General features: G+C 15.3%; 4 protein-coding genes across 4 annotated transcripts, besides 38 other annotated features; 1 reads left to right on the top strand and 3 right to left on the bottom strand. All coding sequences in view use genetic code 6, as the record gives it.

Moving 5' to 3' along the window:
* Positions 1-135: 135 nt before the first annotated feature.
* Positions 136-199: a microsatellite.
* Positions 136-265: a microsatellite.
* Positions 137-240: a microsatellite.
* Positions 152-251: a microsatellite.
* A 74-nt stretch (positions 266-339) lies between the features above and the next one.
* Positions 340-381: a microsatellite.
* Positions 351-429: a microsatellite.
* Positions 351-433: a microsatellite.
* Positions 434-613: 180 nt separating this feature from the next.
* Positions 614-751: a microsatellite.
* Positions 752-853: 102 nt separating this feature from the next.
* Positions 854-891: a microsatellite.
* Positions 892-1,215: 324 nt separating this feature from the next.
* Positions 1,216-1,252: a microsatellite.
* Positions 1,223-1,252: a microsatellite.
* A 123-nt stretch (positions 1,253-1,375) lies between these two features.
* Positions 1,376-2,340, bottom strand: IMG5_198210 (Ras family protein, putative; the record flags this gene model as incomplete). Its single annotated transcript, XM_004024148.1, has 5 exons — positions 1,376-1,401; positions 1,556-1,717; positions 1,782-1,889; positions 1,941-2,100; positions 2,191-2,340. 5 exons carry the CDS (start codon positions 2,338-2,340, stop codon positions 1,376-1,378), a joined length of 606 nt encoding a protein of 201 aa, XP_004024197.1.
* Positions 2,341-4,267: 1,927 nt separating this feature from the next.
* Positions 4,268-4,316: a microsatellite.
* Positions 4,274-4,328: a microsatellite.
* A 30-nt stretch (positions 4,329-4,358) lies between these two features.
* Positions 4,359-4,432: a microsatellite.
* Positions 4,362-4,422: a microsatellite.
* An 11-nt stretch (positions 4,433-4,443) lies between the features above and the next one.
* Positions 4,444-4,483: a microsatellite.
* A 259-nt stretch (positions 4,484-4,742) lies between these two features.
* Positions 4,743-4,815: a microsatellite.
* Positions 4,816-4,932: 117 nt separating this feature from the next.
* Positions 4,933-4,988: a microsatellite.
* An 817-nt stretch (positions 4,989-5,805) lies between these two features.
* Positions 5,806-5,846: a microsatellite.
* Positions 5,847-5,880: 34 nt separating this feature from the next.
* Positions 5,881-5,930: a microsatellite.
* Positions 5,885-5,923: a microsatellite.
* Positions 5,931-6,415: 485 nt separating the features above from the next.
* Positions 6,416-6,501: a microsatellite.
* Positions 6,433-6,501: a microsatellite.
* A 677-nt stretch (positions 6,502-7,178) lies between these two features.
* IMG5_198200 (ras oncogene family protein, putative) lies at positions 7,179-7,980 on the top strand (the record flags this gene model as incomplete). The annotated part of the gene is made up of 2 exons (XM_004024147.1): positions 7,179-7,236; positions 7,298-7,980. The coding sequence occupies 2 exons, from the start codon at positions 7,179-7,181 to the stop codon at positions 7,978-7,980; spliced, it is 741 nt and encodes a 246-aa protein (XP_004024196.1).
* Positions 7,758-7,799: a microsatellite.
* Positions 7,758-7,800: a microsatellite.
* A 74-nt stretch (positions 7,981-8,054) lies between the features above and the next one.
* Positions 8,055-8,133: a microsatellite.
* Positions 8,134-8,136: 3 nt separating this feature from the next.
* IMG5_198190 (hypothetical protein) lies at positions 8,137-10,204 on the bottom strand (the record flags this gene model as incomplete). The annotated part of the gene is made up of 4 exons (XM_004024146.1): positions 8,137-8,414; positions 8,511-9,014; positions 9,113-9,609; positions 9,672-10,204. 4 exons carry the CDS (start codon positions 10,202-10,204, stop codon positions 8,137-8,139), a joined length of 1,812 nt encoding a protein of 603 aa, XP_004024195.1.
* Positions 8,426-8,473: a microsatellite.
* Positions 9,031-9,086: a microsatellite.
* Positions 10,205-10,927: 723 nt separating the features above from the next.
* Positions 10,928-10,965: a microsatellite.
* A 667-nt stretch (positions 10,966-11,632) lies between these two features.
* Positions 11,633-11,666: a microsatellite.
* Positions 11,667-12,394: 728 nt separating this feature from the next.
* Positions 12,395-12,452: a microsatellite.
* Positions 12,405-12,459: a microsatellite.
* Positions 12,460-12,799: 340 nt separating this feature from the next.
* Positions 12,800-12,894: a microsatellite.
* Positions 12,895-13,219: 325 nt separating this feature from the next.
* Positions 13,220-13,270: a microsatellite.
* An 89-nt stretch (positions 13,271-13,359) lies between these two features.
* Positions 13,360-14,579, bottom strand: IMG5_198180 (hypothetical protein; the record flags this gene model as incomplete). Its single annotated transcript, XM_004024145.1, has 4 exons — positions 13,360-13,811; positions 13,856-14,052; positions 14,108-14,478; positions 14,535-14,579. 4 exons carry the CDS (start codon positions 14,577-14,579, stop codon positions 13,360-13,362), a joined length of 1,065 nt encoding a protein of 354 aa, XP_004024194.1.
* Positions 13,511-13,560: a microsatellite.
* Positions 13,555-13,592: a microsatellite.
* A 195-nt stretch (positions 14,580-14,774) lies between the features above and the next one.
* Positions 14,775-14,823: a microsatellite.
* A 711-nt stretch (positions 14,824-15,534) lies between these two features.
* Positions 15,535-15,584: a microsatellite.
* Positions 15,585-16,247: the final 663 nt, after the last annotated feature.

Genomic DNA, 16,247 nt, shown 5'->3' with positions numbered 1-16,247 from the left:
GTATTAAATAAAATATAAAGAAATATTGAAAATTAAAGTAAAGTAAAAATTAATAAAAATGTATAATTTAAAAGGAATTTCTTTTAAGTAAAAAGAAAAAAAATAAAAATTTAAAAATGATTATAATTTTGATTCAAAATATATATATAAAAAAAAATTAAAATATAAAATAATATATAAAATATATATAATATAAAAATTTATATTAAAATATATATATATATAAATTTATAAATAAAAAATTCTAATATTAATATATAATATAGAAAAAAAAGATATTTAAAATTAAAAAATAAAAAATATTTTTTTGTATAATAAATAATAATAATAATTATTTAAAAAATAATGTGTATATATATAAAATAAATATATATATATATATATTAAATATATATATAAATATATATATATATATATCTATATCTATATTATAATTTTTAATATGTATTCATTTTAATCATTTTTTATATATTTTTATTATTTTCTATATAAAATTTAAAATATTATATATTCTTATAATAAAAATTATATTATATTATTTATAAGTTTAAATATACATTAATATTTAATAATTAATTATATAAATATATAAATAATAAATTTTAAAATTATTTTTTAATTTTATTTATATATATATATAATTAATTAAAATAATTGTATTAATATTAATATTTTAATTTTATTTAATTATATTTATAATCTAATGAAACAATAATTTAGTTAAAATAATATTTTAAATTTAATTTAATATTAACATTTTTTTTTTTTTATAAATATATAATTATTTAAATAATAAAATAAAATTAAAAATAAAAATCTATTATATTTTTAAATATAAGATTATACCCTTAAATTTTATAAATTTTTTTATATTTTTAAAATTTTTTTATAAATATTCGTGCACATATTTATAAACTCATAAACTTTTTTTTTCATTATATACAATAGATAAAGTAAATTACAAGATAAATAAATATCAAATATTTCAAAGTTAATTTTTTTTTTTTTTTATTAATAATATAATTTTTGTTTAACATTATATTTAAATATATAATCAACAAAAATAATATATGAGATAAAATTGAAAAAGGGTTTTTTTTTTTTATTGATTTTTTTATAAAAAAAAAAAACTTGATATTAAAAAGAAGTATAGAAATTTAAATATATTTAATTTATTATTTTTTATATAATAAAATATTATTGTATTTAATTTATTATTTAAATATATATTTATATATATATATATATATATTTTTTTTTTTTCTTTTAAAGAAACAATTTTATTAAAAATAAAAATAATCTTAATTTTCAATATTTTTTTCAGCAACATCCTTCTTTTTATTTTTATTAATTTTATTAATCACCAGTTTTATCTTCACTTAGCTTTATATTTTGTGTTTACTTTAAAAAATAAAAAAATAACCTAAATAAAAAAAAAGTACTTATTAATTATTATTAATTTTTATTTCTTAATTATTTTAAATTTATGGAATATTCTATTAACCATTTTCTCCTTTGTAATTTATCTTTTATATTATTTAAATATAAAAAATACCTTATTTAGTTGGTGAAACAATATTATCAGATGGATTTAATTATAAAGCCATAGATTTGAACATATTAACAACATTTTCGCCTGTTTTTGCTGAAATTTCATAATAATTCATTTCAAAACTTTTTGCTTTTTTTTCACCATCTTCTTAACTAATTTCTCTTTCTTAAATTTTTTGTATTTATTTTTTTATAATATCAAAAAGAAGAATAAATATAAAAAAAAATACATAATTTTTAATCAATTTTGTTAGCAACTAAAATACATGGAGCTTCAGCTCCTCTATTATCTTTATAATCTTTAATCCATCTTTCTGTATTACTGAAGCTTTCCTTATCTTTTTTTTTAATTTTACTAATAAAATAATATTTTTATAAAAATATTTTACTCGTAACATCAAAAACAATAACCGCACATGTTGCATCCCTTAAATAACTTGGAATTAGACTTCTAAATCTTTCCTATCCGGCAGTATCCCATAATTATAATCTGATAGTTTTATCATCTACATGTAATGTTTTTGCCAAAAAATCAACACCTACAGTTGGCTTTTTTTTTAATTAAAATTTTAATATATATTATTTAATCATTTATTTATTTTAATTATTATATAAAAATATAAATTTAAAGCCTTTTACATGCGATTTTTCATCAAAAACATCGTACATAAAACGCTCAATAATACACGTTTTGCCAACATGTTGATCTCCCAAAAATATAATTTTATGCTTTACTCGTGATGCGCTTGACAAATTAGATGTCATTTGGCTACTTTCATTTGTGTGCATTTTTTTATTGCTTTTGTTTTATTAGTTTTGCTTTAGATTTTTTTTTTTTTATATGGAGTGTTTTTTTTTGAAGATGAGTTTTAAAAAAAGTTATTTTTTTACTTTTCTTTTTATTTATTGCTCTGCTTTATTAAAATGTATTATTTTTATAATAAAGAGTTAAATTAAAATATAAATTATGTTTTGATATATTTATTTTATAATTATATTATAATTTTATATATAAATTTAAAAATAAAAAAATTATTTTTAATCTATATACATAAATATAAGATTTTAATTTCTTTTTTTTTTATAAAAATACTTTTAATTTTTTTTATATATATTTAAACTTATATTTATTTATTTTCTAAACAATTATTTTATTTTTAGTACTATCAAGTTTATTTTAAATGTTTTAATGAAATAAAAATATTTCCAAAAAAATATAATTTAAATATTTTAAAAATATTTATTACAATTTTATAAAATGTTTATATCTTAATAAATCAATTATTCTATAAAATAAATATTTTATATATTTATAAACAAAATTAATATTTAAATTATAAAAAAAGTAAATCAAATTTTAGTTTAATATAAGAAACAAAAAAATTAATATTTTATTAATAAATAAATAAATAAAACTATCTAATATATCAGAGTTATTTAAAATATAAGTATTAATAATTGAAATTACTTATATTTTATAAATTAAAAAAATAAGTACTATCTATCTTATTTAATACAAGCAAAAAAATAATCTAAATACAAAAATATATAAAAAATAAAATGTAAAAATATACTAAAAAAAAATACACTAAATTCAATTTCTATAACCATAAATTATTATATAAAGTAATATATTTTGATTCTGAAATAACTACAATTAAACCGTCTTAATAAGTTACAAAGTTATTCGATATTAAATAATAAGTGTTCCACGCAGATAATAAGATAAAACGAATAGCAAATAAAGAATATATAAATTAATTACATTCTAAAAATATATTCCTGATCACTAATACGCTTATAATCTATTATTAAAAATTTATTTATTAATTTAATTCAAGTACAAAGCTAGCTTGGATCCTGAATATAATTTTATAAATAAAGAATAAAATAAGGGTTTTATTTTAACGTTCAAGTTTTTTTAATTTCCTAAAAAAAATCTAAATTAATACATAGAATAATTTTTTGAAAATATTACATTTAATTTTAATATATTAATCCTAAATATATCATTTATCCTGAACTTTAATCAAGAGTGACATAGAAGGCAAGGATTGTCTTTTAAAAGTAAAATAAAGTTAATCGAAAATAAAGAAAAATTGGAAAAATAGGAAAGATTTAAAACAAATTCTAAAAGAAGAATTAATATAAATAAAAAAGCCTGAAATTAAATTATATAATAAATTTAATATAATAATAACTATAAATAAATACAAAGCATAAAATAAAAAATAATTTTCATGATTTAATTATTCTAAAGAATTTATTATTTTAACAAACATATATAAAATAAAAATAAAATAAAATAAAAATATATTAATTAACATTATAGAGACATTCTAAAAATAATTTAATTTTAATATTATATTTATTTCAAAATAATAAATCGAATACATATGGATAAAATAAAAAATAGATTTTTATAATAAAAAATTAAATAAATTATAATATTTTAAAAAAATAACAATCAATAGCATCTTATGTATAAATATTAAAACTTTATAAGAAATAAAATTATAATTATATATATATATCAGATGATATGAAAATATATGTAAAAAATATAGAAATGTATTATAATCTAAATTAAAAATATTAACTTTAAAAATAAATATAATATATAATATATAGATAAAAAAATATGTATTTTATTTAAATATATAATATAAATAATTAACAAAATTTTAACATATTTTATATATATTTGATTATTATTAAATATATTTTTTTTTTATATATTAATCTTTTTTTTTAAAATATTATCTCATTTTTATTTATTGAAGATAAAAAAATTAATTGATATGTTCTTTAAAAATATAATTATATTTAAAAAATAATTATTAATTTAAAATAAATATAAATTTAAAAAAAATTGTATTTATATTTTTTAATATAAAAAAATATATAAATTAAAAAATTAATAAAATAAAAATAAATATGAATATAAACGATATAAGTACAATTCAAAAATAATCAATAGACGAATTATAATCATCTAAATAAAGTTCATTCATATACAAAAACACAAATCCAAAATATTTAAGTCCATAAATAGGTGCTGATAAAAATTCAAAAAAAAATAGATAACCAATATTTACTACACAATAATAAATTCAAAAAGTTCCTTTGTAGATAACTAATAATAACAAAAAAATAAGTTAAATATATGATTATTAATATTTATAAATATTATAATAATAATAATAATAATAATAATAATAATAATAATAATATAATAATCATAATAATAATAATAATAGTAATTTTTTAACACATAAATTTTATAAAAACCAGGCAATTTCAAAATCATAAGAATTAATACTTAAATAAATAATTAAGAAAAAAAATAAAATAAATACTATTAAATTCTTAAATAGGAAATGTAAAAAATATAAAATGATTTTTTTTTAAATATATAAAATTAAATTTTGTAAAATTCTTAAAAAATAAATGCTGTTTCTAATAAAAATGATGAAAATACATAAAACATTTAAGTTCTATAATAAAATTTAACCAAAAATACATCTAAAAATATCAATATTTTAATAAAAAATGATTTTAATTTTCATTAAATGTTTTATTTATAAAAAATTTAAGATTTAAATAATACCTTATAAATAATTTCATAGAAAAAGTAATTTAATGAAGAAAAAATTATAGAAATATATAAAAAAATAGAAAAAGAAATGCCTTAAATAAATGATAAAATTGATATTTAATAAATAAGGCAGATTTTTAACCAAATATAGGATTAAAAATGTGAAAATCTATACTTAAATATACAAAACCTTAAAAATAAAATACCAAATTCAAACACACATGAAATCTAAGCAACTCTAAACGAAAAAATGAGCCTAATTTTGTGCTAATTTGATAAGAAAATTTTACAAATAAACTAAAATTAAACAAAAGATAATGAGAACGCAAAAAAAATATAATAAGACATGTAAATTATTTAAAATTGGATATTAAAAATGAACGAAAATGTTCAAAAATCATAATTTTTAGACTAAAAAAGAATCGAATTGGAAGAAAAAGTAGTTTATTTATAAAAATAATAAGAAAGGATATAATAAACTACATTTAAGTATGAAAATTAGGAAATAGGAATAATAAAAAAAAATCTTATTAATTTAAATGAAAATATGAGTTAATTAGAAAATTAAAAAAAAGAAAAAATAATATTTTTAGAAAATAAATTAAATTAAATAAAACTTTAATTAGATACTTAGTTAAAAAACTTATATTTAAACCTAAAATTAATAATATTAATTAAATTTAATAAATTATTTAAAATAAATCATAAGAAAATCCATTATTTACTTAGAAAAATAATAATATAAATACTTAAAATAATATAAATAGTTCAAATTATAATAATAATATAGATAATAATTTAATAGCATCTAAATATTAAGCAAATTCAATAAATTATTTATAAGAAAATTATAATACTTCATCTATTTAATTAAATAATAGTAATAATAATAATCATTAAATGTCCACAAATATAATATAAAGTTTTACTGTAAATAATAAAAATGATATAATATCAAATTTTCATAATTAAGAATATTAAAGAGATAGTGATAATCCAATAAATTTTTCAGCTTTGGAAAATAATAGCGAGAAATTCGAGACACCTTTAAGTATTAAAAATAGTCATTACAGATAATTACCATTAGAGGATATTTTAGATCAATTTGAAGATTATAAAGAAGAAACATTTAGTGACAGTTAAGATGAAGGGGAAAAAAACAGTCAAAGTAATAAAAAAAATAATAATATGAATAATATAAAGTATTAAATTGATTAAATTAATGAGGAAGATTGTGAAGATGAAAGTAATATAATCTAATCTTATTAATATAATAATAAAAATAATAATAATAATAATAATAATAAATAATAATAATAATAATAATATTAATAATTATTAATAATAATAATTAGTTTAAAAGCATTAATATACTTAATAGCAAAATAATTTATAATAATAACTTTAGAATATTTCTATTAATTCTTTAAATACTTTATCAAAAATATAAATGTAGATTTAAAGTATTCTATTTTTATTTTATTTTATTTTATAATTTTTATTATTAATAATATAAAAGCATATTTGTAAAAAAATTAATTATAAATATTGCTATGTACTCCTGATGAAGGTGGATATTTAAAAGATATTCACGGTTTTTATATATTTGATTAAGATGGAAGAATGATTAAAACTGATGAAAACATTCTTTAGATATTAAATAAATAAGGCCTTATTTAATTTATTTGATGCTTATGCTTATTTATTATTTATAAAACTTAAAAAAAATTCTTTTTTTTTCTCTTTTCTAGTTTAATTAAAATAACTATATTATATAATATTTTTTAAAACAATTTAAATTTATTAACTTTATTTATAATCATTGTTTGTTTTTACTATAAAAATAAATAAATATATGTTTCTTTTATTTTATTTTATTGTTTAAACATTTTATTTCTTTATTATTTAAAAAAAAAAAATATTATAATTTTTTGTTTATATTAAATAATTTATTATTATTATTTTTTTTTTTAAAAAAATAAATATTTCCATATTTTTAAAAATAAAAGAAAAAAATCTAAAAAAAAAAATGACGACTATTAAAAAAGACGAAGAACATGATTTTATATTTAAAATAGTATTAATAGGTAACAAAAAAACTCTATATTTCAACAATAATAAATAAATAATATATATATATATAAAAAGGTGATTCAAATGTTGGAAAGTCAAATTTATTATCAAGATTTACAAAGGATTAATTTTTTTAGGATTAAAAAACCACCATAGGTGTCGAATTCGCCACACGTTCAATTATAACAGACAATAAATTAATAAAAGCACAAATATGGGACACTGCTGGATAAGAAAGATACAAATCAATAACTACAGCATATTATCGAGGGGCTGTAGGAGCCTTATTAATATACGATATAACAAAATATCTTTCTTTTACAAATATTTAAAAATGGTTAAATGAAATAAGAGATCATGCAGAACCACATATAGTCATAATGTTGGTAGGTAATAAATCCGATTTGAAACACCTTCGATAAGTAAAATAAGAAGAGGCGACCCTTTTTGCAGAAAATAATAATATAGCCTTTATAGAGGCATCCGCTTTGGATTCAAGTAATGTCGAGTTATCTTTTTATAGACTTATTACAGGTTTTATTTTTTTAAATTATTTTTTTTTTTATTATTTTTTTTTAGAAATTTATTAACTTTTAAATAAAAGATCTATTGTTAATGAAAGTATTAATGATAGTTTTTATAAAAATAATGATAAAATTAAAAATTTAAACAATTCTTCTTTTTACAAATAAAATTAAAAATAAAATATTAATAATAATACTTAAAATAAATAAAACGAAAGTTGTTGTAGTATATGAAAAAAATTAATTTTTATAAAAATATAAATAAATATGCATATAAGCATTTTGTGTGTTTAAAAAGAAAAATATAGATATATATTTATATATATATATATCTAAAATATATTTTTTTAAATTATTATATATTAAAAAATATATTTTTATTTTATTTAATCATTTAGCGAAGCAATCAAGTTAAAATTTCAAGTTTCTATTTAAATTTTCCATATTATCTTTATAAACTTTCTTAAGATATTCTATATCAGTAGGCTTCATATTTTTATTATTTTATAAATCTTAATAAATATTATCCATTTCTTACAAAATAAGTTTGACTCTTTTTTTATTAATTTTCAATTTCCCAATCACAATTTCTTTATCATTTTCTTCTTTTTTAATAACATCTAACTAATTATTTTCAAAATTATCATAAAAATCATCTCTTGAATTAACTGTTTATATTATATGTAAATATATAAATATGTGTATATATTAAAATGTATATATATAATAGAATATAAAAAATTATATTATGTATATATATATACTTTATTAATTTTATTTAATTTTTTATTTTTTATTCTTTTATTTCTCATTTTTATAACTTTCATATCCGTCCATGACAATAATAATAAAAATATTTTAAACAGCTGTAAAAAAAAAAATCATAAAAACAATGATAAAAGTCTAACTTAAAAACCCATCATAAGAAGTTGCCAAAAAAATATCATTTACACTATCCCCATTACACAATGAAAATAGAGTCATAATAGTAGTCTAAGTATCTTAAAACATTTCATATTTCCAAAAAATACATTAAGCTAAAAATACAAAAGCACAAAATAAAGGCATTACGCCTAAAAAAAACATAAATATATTCGAATAAGCTTTTGAAATAGTAGATGCCATTAAATTAATACCCCTATAATATGATAAATAATATAACATAACAATCCATGAAATAGTACATCCAGTTCCAATAATAGGTTCTCTATATCTTATTAGGGAAAAACTATATTTTGAATTATTATCTATTAATGCTAATAAGCAGCCTAAAATAAAAAAATAATATATATATATATATATATATATATATATATATATATATATATAAATATAAATATTATTTATTCATATTTTTTATTTATACCTATTATTAAAATTATATTTCCTATCATACTTATTATTATCCAAATTATTATTTTTTTAATTTTTTAGAAATTCACTTGCTCAACTTCTTCATATTTTTTATCGTTTTCTATAATATTATTTAATTCTTCTTCATCTTCATCTTCAATATCTTCATCATTTGTTCTTTATTTTATTAAATAATTGTATTATTATCTCAATAGATCTATACTTTATTTATCTTTTCTTAATTTCAAATGCTAAATTTATTATTTTGCTTTTTCATAGTTAATTTTTTGGTTAATAAACATCATAAAAACATCGTATATTTATTTAAAAGAAAGTCCAAAAGATATAGATGCTAATATAATCACTATTGAATCTAAAAAGACATAATTAGTATCATTTATATAATCTTCTTTATTACACAAATAAATTTACGTATCCAACGTAGTCACGAAATTTGCATATTATTAGAATTCATATTAAATTATTATTTTCCATTTATAGCATATTTTTCTATTATTATAATAATTATTTTTATAAATAATAATATTTATTTAACATTTTTTTTACATTACTCTTCCTATGAAGTTATGTTATGAGCTACTAAATCAATTCTATTAACATTATTAATAAATTTCCTTACACTATCTTCATTTTTTATATCAAAAGGTTATTTTATCCCATTTATAAGGTCTTCTTTAGAAATTTAAATTACATTCTATCCAATAATATCCGTGTTGAATTATTTATAATATATAATCATCTCGAAATATATTTATTCTAAATTTACTAAACGAATCATCTAATCATTTAAACTTAAAATATCACTTGCTATATTATTAAAAGTATCTTAAAAATCACTCAATTTATAAAGTTATTTAGAGTTAGATTATTCATCAGATTTCAATAATATATGTTTTAAAGTCTAATGTTAAGAACGGGAGTGCGAAACTTGTAAATTAAACATTATCAAAAGCATATATGTAGAAAATACTACTAAAAATATATGAACAATAAATCGCCAAGGAAAACGGCCGAGTTTATAATATTATTATAGAGGGCTTAACTTTAATTATTAGTGGAAATTTAGGCCTTTTTTATCAGACATTTTTATTTAGATAAATATTATTTTATTTTATATAGATTTATAAAAATATTATTTATATTTAATTATTTTTGTTTTTCTATTATATTATTATTTATGATTTATGATTAATAAAATTTTAAAACACATATATTTATATATAAATAAATAATTTAATTATTGTTTCTATATAAAACATTTAATTTTATGAAATAATTTAAATAATTTTAGTATAAGCTAAAATTATAAATAAGAAAAAAATGACTTTTTATATTTAATTATTATTACTATATATACTATTAAACTTAATTACTACTTAATAATATTAACCATCAGATTTTTGGTCTGGAATTTTCAAATTTAATAATAAAAAACATGGTTTTGAATATAAAATTTAAATAATATTTATAAACAATTTTAAAAAAATATACAGATTTATATGAAATAAATATTTTAGGTCAATCTTAAGATTAAAAAGGTTAAATTCCTTCTTTTGCAAATTAATCAATAATAGCATTTGGCCATTTTATGAAAAATAATGAATAGTAAATATATAATAATTAAATAAATAAGTATATTTATAAATAAATAAAAGTACAACAATAGTAACAAGAGATCATACATTAAAAAGCATTTATTTTTATTATTGGGATATTAATTAGAAATTATTTATATAAAGTTAAAATATATGTGGAAAAGAACCATGCTCATTAAATATATTAAATTTTATTCCAAGTAAAAAATAAAAAAAGAAATAGAAAAATATTAAAAAAATAAAAATATATATAAGTTGATTGGAATTATGATGGATATCTAGATTTTATTTTATTATCAAATTCAGAAACATAGAATAATAACAATTAATATTTAAATTACTAAGTGAATATATTTATGTATGACCCATAATCTTTAAACAATAACGAATAAGTAAACTCATAATTCCAATATAAAATATGTGACAGTTTCCCTTATCATGAAAAAGGTTAACCTTTTATAATACCTATAAAAAGCATTTATACTAAATAAAATCATTCTCATGGTCTATTTCTTTAAAAAGATGGCATACGAGTAATAATTTTTCATAAATAAACAGGAGAAAATTGCGATTAAAGTAATATTTAGCACGAAAAAATAGACTTTAAAGACATTTTAGATTTATAATGCTAAAATGAAGTAATTAATTTTAAATTAGCTGATATACATTTTAGTTCTGTATTAGATTTGAATAATGATTGTAGAGACGATTTGTTTATTCATTCTTAAAAAGAAAACAAATAAGATGTATTCGAAATTTATATAAGATTATAAAATGATAAATATTGTCTAAAATAAAAATATATAATTCCTATAGAATATAAAGTAACAAGTGTAGGATTTTAAGACATAAGTAATTTCATAAATAATTAAAAAAGAAAAATAATTATAGTTAATATTTTATATATATTTTTTTATTATATAATATATATATATATATATATATATATATTAAAATTTATATTTTTATGTATTTAGATTTCGATGGAAGTATTGATATGGTAGTTATATATGAAATAATAGATTAAAATGTAAGTACAATATAAATAGCATATAATAATATAGAAGCAAATCTAGATAATTTATGTTAAGAAATAAATGAAAATTAATATATATTTGGATAAATTGATTTATTGAATAAATCAAGTAAGGTAAAAATCATATTTTATTAATCAAATAATTTAATTTAAATATTAATTTTATTAATAGGATATAATGGTATTTGAATATAAATTTATTTAATTCAAATCTGAATATGCCTATCCTAGTATTAGATTCGGAGATATAAACTTCGATGGATATAGTGATATGCTTATAACGATATAATAAACAGATAATTTATCTTCTGATAAAAATTCTTATAGTTATGTTTTTGAAAATAACACTTGTTAAGATATAAAATGCTTTTAAATATGTATTGAATGTGAAAATTTTGTTTTTAAAAATAAACGTTATTTAAGGTGGACTAAAGATGATTCTAAATATGCTTTAATTTATTAAAAGCCTTCTTTTAATGCAATGTTTTTTGATATAAACGAAAATGGTTATTTAGATATTATATTAAATACATATAAAAAGGATAAAACATAAGAATATGATGTAACAGTTATATATAATTATTTGAAAACTAAATCTTATTATGTTAAATCATTAAGTTATTGTTATATAATATTAAAAACAATAAATATAAATATAAATATATATATTTATATAAATTTATAAATTTATATATATATTACATATTTTATTTTATAAAGTTTTAAACGGAAGTGGAGAATAAGGTTAATGTTCAAGTAGTAATTATTATGGCGCTACTAGTGCATTTAAAATAAATACAATTAAACAAGGAGTCAAAGCAGTGAAAAGTATACATTACTTTTAAAACTATTATTTTAATATTAAATAGGTGTTTATTTATATCAAAGTTAAAATATGGCTTTATAATTACCTTTTACTGTTACTGGTATTTAAAGAACTAAAAGTTATGTTTAGAATTTTAATATCGGAATAGATTCAGTGGTAATTAATTTATTAATATTATAAATATGTGTATATATATTTCTTTGAGTATATATAAAAATTTAAATATATATAAATATTTTATATATTTATATATATATATATATATATATATATATATATATATATATATTTATATATATATATATATTATTTATATAGAATAAATAATGGAACCCTATTATTCCTAATAGTTAATTAATTATAAGTCCTTTTTCTTAAGATTCAAAAAAGTAATTTATTTTTTTATTTACAAGTATTTAATTTTATTTTTTTTATAGTTGGAATATTTAAATATTTTCGAATATTTAAGATTCTTTAATTGTTATTTTTATGACATCTGCTTGTATTTTAGTTATTTTGGGAGTTATTATTTTCTTTTTACATATGGTTGAAAAGGTAAATATATATATATATATATATAAAATTTTTATTTTCTAAATATATAAAGTAACAAGATAAAAAAGATAATGATATGAATAGTTTTTTAATATGAATTTTTATTAATAAATTTAATATATTTTTATATATATAAATATAAATTAATATAATTTTTACTGTATTTTATTTGTTATTCTATTTAAAACAAAAATACATCAATATACGTATATATTAATAAAAAATTTTCATTTAAAGTGAATATCATTTTAATTAAATAAATATAAAAGTTTTAAAAAATCATCGATATCAAGTTTAGAAGGTCTTTTTTCATTAAATTTATTATCAATAAGTATTTTCGAAATTTTTTCTTTAAATAATTATTTTGTATCATTATTTTCATTATTTTCTTCTTACATATCATTTTCTTCTTCTTAATCATCATTTTTATTTTTATTTTTATTTTTTTTTTATTATTATTCATCTTCTTCGAATTCCTCATCCATTACCAAATTAAGTAAATCATTAGTATTTGTCTTTTGTTCTTCAAATTAAATATTTCCCTCATTTTAAGCGGCCTTTAATTTCTAAAACACTTCATAATTCTTTTCAAGTAGACTAGAAATCGATTTAATTTTAAAAAGTGCTGATAATTATTTATTTTTTCTCATAAAGCAAATTCTTAAAAGTCCGTCCCATTCTTAAAATTTTAATTATAAAAAAACAAAACGAAACAAAAATTACCTAAATAATTAATTTAAGGAGCTGGATTTTTAGGTTAAATTCTAATAACAGAAGATTCGACTTTCGGTGGTGGTTTAAAATTGTTTTTTCCTACTTTAATTAAATGATCACATCTAGAAAGTAATTAAACATTAACAGAAAGTCTACAATATAATTCACTTCCAGGTTTAGCAACACATCTCATAGCAAATTCTTTTCTTTTAAAAAATAAATCAAATAATATAATAAAAAATAATTTATTATTATTATTACTAAAACATCAATATTGCGTGTCTAAATATAGGTCTATGTGATAATAATTTAAAGACCAAAGGCGAAGAAATTTAATAAGGAGTATTTGCTACACATACATCGAAAAATGGAAATTCTGATGAGATGGCATCACCTTATATTAATTCAAACTTACTAGCATGTTAAGAATATTTAAATCTTTTATTTAATTCGGCAATCATACGAGGATCTATTTCTATTGCAATTACTTTTTTGGCTTTTTCTAATAATAAAGAGGTTAAATTTCCGGTTCCTGGACCTATTTCTAATACTATATCAGTGGGTCTTATGGCTGATTTTTCTACTATTGAATGTAGAATTTGCGGATTTACTAGAATGTGTTAACCAAATGACTTTTTTTATTATTTAATTTTTTTTAAATTTATTATTTCTATTTTTTTATTAGTACTTTGTTAAAAACCATTGAGTTTTTTGAAACTGGATTTCCCTTCATATTTTTTTTTTTTAATATTATCTTTTATAAATTTATACTTATTTTTTTTTTAGTTTTTTTTTTTTGCATATAGATTTAGAATAGAATTGAATAATTTCATATGAAAATTATAAAATAATGAATATATATAATTATTTATCAATTTTTATTCTAAATTGATTTATTTCTTATAATATAAAAATAAAACAAATGTATTATATATATATATATATATAAATATATATATATATATATATATATATATTTTATATTTGTTATAGTCAAATTTTAATAAAATAATCATTTTATTTAATAAAAATATATATATATATATATATATAAATTTTATTAAATATATAATATTTTATTTAAACTTAATTTATTTTAAATAGCATCATTTTTTTCAAAATTAATTAAATGATGTACAATTATAAATCAATTCTCTAAATTACTAGAAATTCTACTATGTATTTATATAGCTTGAAACTCTATATTTTAATTGTCCTAACTTTAATCTTAATTTAATAAATTATTAATCCTATTTCTATACCTAGCCGCAAGCCTAGTTAAAGTATCTCTTATTTATTAATCATTATGTTATTATTAATTTTACATTTATTTGTAATTAACTTATATTTACTTATCAACAGCTAGCTAATATAGTCTATTTAATAATTTAAGAAAATTCGATTATTATTATTATTACTATTATTTTTTTTATTTAATTAATTATTTTCTTATTTCAAATAAAAAAATAGTGTTTCCGGATGATTATATTATTGTATTTAATACTCGAATTAAGTATTATTTGGTTATTAATTGTACATTTAAATTTTTTATTTCTTATTCAAATATTTCTTAGATTTTTTTTTCGATATCTTATTGTGTAAATTATAATAGTGATTGTTATTAGTTAAAATATTTATAGTTATAATTATTTTTATTTTGTATTTTAATTTAATTTAATTTATATCCCATTTATTTTAATAAATTAATTTATTTTTATTGATAAATTTTTTTTATTTTTTTAAGCATTTAAAATTTATAAATAAAATTTAATGATTTTGTACAAAAAAAATTCTAAAAAAAAAAAATATCTAATTTTTATTTTTATTTAAAAAAAAAATTATAATAGTATTTATTATTAAAAAAAAAAAATATGATAAATTAAAAAAAAATATATATATACATGTAAATAAATAAAAATACTAAAATATTTTATAACAATAATCATATATATAAATTCAAAAAATGGAATTAATTTTAAACAGTGCAATTTCTCTGACAAGTTTATCAGGTTTAATATTATTTTTCAAATAATATCAAAATATGACAAAAAAATACACTTAATATGATTAACTTCAAGTTGAAACTCCCCAATCATTAATCGAATATATAAAAAACACATACTAACCTGAAGAAAATTAATAAATAAGATTAAACAATATATTTATAGGGGGCATATTGAAATCAAATAAACCAAAATAATCATTATTAGATAATTCCATAGAAGTACTATTATCAATTTATTACAAAAAAAACATATATACAAACAATGATTCAATAAAAGAGCATTATTTACCTGTATAATTACCAGATAAAATACCTCAAGTAAATATGGTAAATAATATTGTTTTGAAAGACTTTAATACGAACATATTGTGTTAAGTTTAAACTAGACAAATGATA

Source organism: Ichthyophthirius multifiliis (genome assembly GCF_000220395.1).
Source record: "Ichthyophthirius multifiliis unplaced genomic scaffold scaff_1120509251408, whole genome shotgun sequence".
NCBI classification, from domain to species: Eukaryota; Ciliophora; class Oligohymenophorea; order Hymenostomatida; genus Ichthyophthirius; species Ichthyophthirius multifiliis.
This window is presented reverse-complemented; position numbering and strand designations above follow the sequence as displayed.